Source organism: Myxine glutinosa, chromosome 11 (genome assembly GCF_964187855.1).
Source record: "Myxine glutinosa chromosome 11, kmMyxGlut1.1, whole genome shotgun sequence".
Taxonomy (NCBI): domain Eukaryota; kingdom Metazoa; phylum Chordata; class Myxini; order Myxiniformes; family Myxinidae; genus Myxine; species Myxine glutinosa.
The window spans coordinates 34,241,900-34,247,915 of record NC_136271.1 but is presented as its reverse complement, the minus strand read 5'-3'; the positions used below and the strand labels follow the sequence as shown (position 1 = coordinate 34,247,915).

General features: G+C 41.7%; 1 protein-coding gene across 3 annotated transcripts in view; it reads left to right on the top strand.

The window, feature by feature from the left end:
- The first annotated feature begins 1,600 nt into the window (after positions 1 to 1,600).
- The window catches only part of PIGB (phosphatidylinositol glycan anchor biosynthesis class B), a 55,668-nt gene continuing 51,252 nt past the window's right edge, over positions 1,601 to 6,016 (top strand). The window contains exons 1-2 of one of the 3 annotated variants that reach the window (XM_068130441.2): positions 1,601 to 1,905; positions 3,148 to 3,231. In XM_068130441.2, the coding sequence (XP_067986542.1) occupies positions 1,800 to 1,905; positions 3,148 to 3,231 (190 nt within the window). In that variant the 5' untranslated portion in view covers positions 1,601 to 1,799. Of the gene's footprint in view, positions 1,906 to 2,019; positions 2,121 to 3,147; positions 3,232 to 6,016 lie in introns of those variants that run through there. The other 2 variants (XM_068130442.2, XM_068130443.2) reach the window with 2 other exon arrangements.

Here is a 6,016-nt window from a genome sequence, read left to right as displayed (position 1 = left end):
CGGCTGGCTAGGCCTGATGTTTGACTCAGGTTAGGGCTGTAATTTGGCCATGGTACCAGCAATATCTCGCCTACTCTTCATGATGGACACTCTGGGATCATTAACGTCCACCAACTAATGCCAGCAGACGGGGTGCCCAGTTTAACATCCATCCGAGGGACGGCACACACATTGATGTTTCACCCTGCCTGTGGGTGAATATTGAGTAAGTATCAGTTTATAGTTGGGTCTGGATTCAAACACAGGCTAGACAGCTTAGAGGCGAGTGTGCGTTCATCTAGGCCATCCTGCCAGCTCCTAATCTTCTACTCACTTAATTATCCAATATTGGAACTGTTGGAAATGAGTTTAGTTGATGGAGGCTGAAGAGGGAAATGTGGCACTAGGATGCTGATTTAAACATATGGCGATGGAGCACGTTAGAAGCACTGATCTGACAGTGAGAGTGCTCATTGGCATAGATTTTTGAAGCCTCAAAAGGTTGTTCCATCGCCATCTTACCATGAACAAAAGACATCAACTTCAAAATAACATCTGAAGCATAATCCTCATTGTCCAGAAATGTTACATCATCATAAATGTGCCATACACGTTACAGAGCGTCTGTATTGTCGACGCAGCACCTGGGCACGGGTTATGTTGGGTGTTTGCTGTTTTCTTTCCAGCAGTCAGGCAAGGAATTTGGAATTTGTTCAGGGTTCTGGCAATAACTTGCCTACTCTTTGCAACTTTGCAAGTCCCTTACTTAATAAACTGTGGGATCTTTAACGTCCATTAACTGTGAGTAGAAGAAGGATTACCATAACGTCCGGTTTTCCCCGGACATGTCCTCCCTTTCAGTCCTTAAATGTCTGTCTGGCCAGGTTTTTAAAATATATTAAAATGTACGGGATTGTGCCATTTAAGATTTGAGATATTTTAACCTTATTTAAACAGTTTAACCATTTTTGTATATGTTCTCGCGGTGATAAAATGCGGTTATGTAATGGTTGGACCAGGACAGTTTGGTCCAAGTCTGTACTACTCCGTCATGGCATAATGGACGTGTTGAAACATCACGCATCCATTTCCTATCCCATCTCACAGTGAGTCCAGTGGCGTGATGTCCAACCTGTGATGGATTGGGGCCGAGCGAGGTGAAATAATAACCATGGAAAAGAGCACATACAAATAACTAAGACTATATACAATATTGTTTGCCAGAAGAGGTGCCTTGATCAGTGCACCGGAAGCGGAAGTACAACACATATAAGTGTTGCTCAGAATTACACGAGTTAATCAGATATAAGTTATTATTGTACAGAATTACAGCCAATAGCAATATCTATTAATAAGTCGGTGATTAATAAGGTGCATTCACAATAAATTGCTAAAGTATCATTTTAATGAATAGGAGTGCCGAATCTGTCTCCCAGAAAACGCGGATACCGTGAAAATCAGGAAGGTGCATGTGTATTAATTTTATGGGCCGGCCATTTTTTTTTTGCCGTGTCATACCCCCATATAGACTACATGATACCACAAATCGAAACACTAATATCGTCGTCAGCTGACATCGGGATTGCATGATTGCTTCAGCACCGTTAATGAGGGTGTGGCACGGTGTACAGCGAGTTCGGCTGGTTCCGTCCCTTACTTATTTGCGCGGATGTTATATACTTTACTAATTTGAAATAAAATAGCTAGGAGTTACCCTGAGCATACAAACGGATATGTACCAACACATCGTGCGAATAGAAAGGCATTGAAGCTCCAAAGTAGAAACAGCCATAGTTTGAGATTATACAATATTACAAATAATGGCGAGACCGAGACAGGGAAATGCGCCCAACGAGTCGGAATCTGTATGGCACAATGATGAGGAGCGTATTGATGATTTGGACAACGAGGGGAAGCTCAAAGCTGGTGAGTGACGTAGTGTGTGTATGTTGGACTTGGACTGAACAGTGGTTTTGGTTTTGGATTGGAGCAAAGGTGAGGTAGGAAGGGGAGGTTGGTAAGGTAATATTGGGATGGGAGGGGCAAGGTGTGTTCCAAGGAGTAAGGTCGGTGCCCTCGGCCTAGAATACAAAACTTTGAGAACGAGAAAACTTCACACTTCACAGAATTCAAGGCACTGGGTAAAGTGAGCTTTTGGTGGACCAGAGTGTGCTTGGTTAGAGATTTAGGGAATCTCAACTCAATTATAAACTCTGTGCAGGGGGATACATCATGATCATGCAATAAGCCAATATGTGTACCGTCCATTGTATTGTAGGGACCTTAAGCCAGGGAGCCCGAGTGCTAGCACCTGTCCGGTTGTCTGTAGACGTTAAATATCTATCTAAGAGTAGGTGACTTATCACCGGCATCCTATACAAAGTACTGCCTAAACGACATGGTAGTAGGGGAGCTCCCAATAGAGTTCGTGACCATTTTCCCGTGATCAAGGTTTGAAGGTTGATTTTGAAAGATAAAAATATATATAAAAAAATAAGCTTGGGTATCTTTTTTTAAAATGCGGGCTAACTCGGCCAGAGGACAAAATCCAAGATGTCCGCCAAAACCGCGAAATCGGGCATATTTCCGCCTACGTGAATGCTACATATACATATTGGGTGTCCATATGTGGGTTTTTCTGGGCCCAGATCTTGCATCTTACATCAGTCAAGTGATATTGTGACTTAAAATGATATTAAATGATTAATGTTGACCAAAATCCAAGATGGCCGCTGCAAAAAACCATGTATTGTATATGTTCATAATTGTGCATACCATAGATTCATCGCTGGTGTCTAAATACAGTTTTACATGACTAGTGTTTTCATTTATAACCTTACTGTTACTATGAATGACTTTTTGAGCAGGTAACGAACCAAGATTGCTGCCTTATCTACAAGATGGTTTGATTAAGTTTCACAGGTATTTGTTCACAGGTAGTTGTTAGTATTAATTTCCAGGGAGTACCAGGGTGGACAATGGATCAAGGCATTACAGTTAAGTATATTCAACTAATAATAGTTAAAATATTAGTTAAGTCCCTTTCTTTAAGAGATAAAGATCTGTCCTGTTCAATATTTAAGTTCAGTTAAGTATTAACATCATTCATATCATGCTGTCTGATGTACGGTATGTACAGTAAGTAATAGGTTTTATTTTTCATTGCAGAGTATACCATGGCGACACCACCCATTCAAGGAAAGAAGAGAAAGAGTGAAGATGAGGACCAGCCTCCAGGACTATCAAGCTCCAGTGAGTGTATCCTCTGTCATAAGCATTGTGATGAGGAAAAGAGTAGCTTAAGCCCAGAAGCCTGGCAGCATCTCCAACAACAAGCAGAACGATGGAGAGGATTGGACAAATACGGTCAAGTCTTTGATGCAGTGCCATGGCACAATGGACCAGCTGGAATATATTTCCACAAACTGTGTAAAGTTCAACTGGCCAGTAACTATAAATTGGAGCAGGCACTAAAGCGACAAAAGAAATGTTTTGAAACAGAAATCTCTCGCAGCGATGATGTAGCTGACAAAGCACCTGGACCATCTTGCGCTCAGAGACAATCACGATCACAAACCGGTATTATACAAGACAAACATTTGTGTATTTGGTGTATGAAGGGAGAAGACCTGAAACACCCTGGACGGGACAAGTGGCACATCATGCAACAAATGGATGCATGGCATGTCTTCAAAGGTCACACAGTCCATCTGGACGACGAGAATATGCGGGATCGCATTTTGACACTGATTGATTCCACGTCAGATCCATTTGCCACAGAGATCCGCTACCATCGGTCATGTTGGACGAAATACATCAAAGTCCATGATTATAATGATCAACATTTGCACATGCACAATGTACGACTGGCAGAAGTACGTCAAATGTTTTTCAAACATGTGCGCACTGTAATTTTTGAAAGACATGAACTCCGAACACTACAGAGCCTTCTACAAGACTACACGCAAATGCTGGTGAACTTTGGCATGACTGTGAACACTGTGAAGTCTAGCACAATAAAATCTATGCTCCAAACGGAATTCAGCGACCAAATTGGTTTCCACGAAAGAGTTACAAAAAACAAGAGCTCAATGGTTTTTGACACGTCAGCTGGTGGAACATACATAGAAGCTGCTGTAAATTGCCTAGGTGCAACTGATGACCAACTCGTCTCAATTGTAGCGCAACAAATTAGAGCTGAAGCAGCAAAAGTATCGCCAATGATCTGGCCACCTCACATTGACGATTTACTCAATGAGGACGAAACAAGCAGCCTACTGAAACAGCTCATTTCCCGTCTAAAGTCTTCAAAACCTCAGCGTGACCTTGATATGGAGGATGACGACTCTGCAATGGGGGAAGCATCTCAGATGAACTTGAAGCTCACTTGACTGTCCTGCGGAATCCTTCCTCAACAGCAGAAGAACGGCAGGAATGTTATGCACTTCTGGAAGCCAACCAAGAGGTTATTTCATTGGTGGCAGATGAGTTCAATAGAATTGGGGAGTCCGGTGGTTCAATGGCAAAGTACTGGATCACATTTATGGAGATGACTGAAATATTGATGATGAATCTGCATGCGTTGAGAATCCAGAACTGGGAACAATTCAAGTCGACATTACGTTTAATGCTACCATGGATCCAGATTTATGACAACGATAAATATGGACGGTGGTTGGTTGAGTATTGGCTGGAAATGGAATCCCTCCCAGAGGATGTAGCACAATACATGCGAGATGGCTTATTTGCTCAATCCATGTCGGGAAAGCCTTACTCATGTTTGCCATTGGATCTCTGGATCGAGATGACAATGAACAAGGGTTCAAAGATGAAAGCTGGCTGGCTCAAAATTTTGAAGAACGAAAAGATGCTGCTGTCACATTCCCGAAATGCTAACAATGTTAATAGAGTCCGATCCTCACTGCATGATCTTGCCAGCACATCAGAATCAAAACGACATCACAGTGAAAATGCTCCCACTCGCATGAAGGAAGACAGACAAATGAAAAGGAAATCAATACTGCGGCTTCCACCAGACAAAGAATCCCACGATTTGAAAGTCAAGAGAGTGAACTATCAAACCTACGTGTTGCTCAACTACGAAAAACCTGATGCGCCACCGTCTCCTTTATCTCATGGCTGGCATCTCGAGGAAGGCATGTGTCTTCCATTGAGGTACATTCACCCAGCACTCCCAGAAAAACTAACTCAGGCTTTGGAAAGCAGCCCAACTATGGATGATCCAGTCGAGTCTGGGTCCGAGACGGACGATTCGGACAGTGAATAACAATTTCAATCTATCCAACACAAACAAACTGTTATAACAACTATTGTCATTTTCAACCCTACCGTATATGCTACTTGTGCAATGTGTATCACTGCTTGTAAATGTAATGTCATGTCACTGTAAATATAATAAAACAAAATAGAGAAAGATAAATTCTTTCTTACTGATTGCAAATGAAAACCTTGAACATTGTGTCAAATAAAAGACGTTGCAATAGATACAATGTACAGTAGCCATAACTGCTTATCTAACGGGCGAGAGGCAGCCATCTTGGTTCGTTACCTGCTCAAAAAGTCATTCATAGTAACAGTAAGGTTATAAATGAAAACACTAGTCATGTAAAACTGTATTTAGACGCCAGCGATGAATCTATGGTATGCACAATTATGAACATATACAATACATGGTTTTTTGCAGCGGCCATCTTGGATTTTGGTCAACATTAATCATTTAATATCATTTTAAGTCACAATATCACTTGACTGATGTAAGATGCAAGATCTGGGCCCAGAAAAACCCACATATGGACACCCAATATGTATATGTAGCATTCACGTAGGCGGAAATATGCCCGATTTCGTGGTTTTGGCGGACATCTTGGATTTTGTCCTCTGGCCGAGTTAGCCCGCATTTAAAAAAAAGATACCCAAGCTTATTTTTTTATATATATTTTTATCTTTCAAAATCAACCTTCAAACCTTGATCACGGGAAAATGGTCACGAACTCTATTGGGAGCTCCCCTACTATGG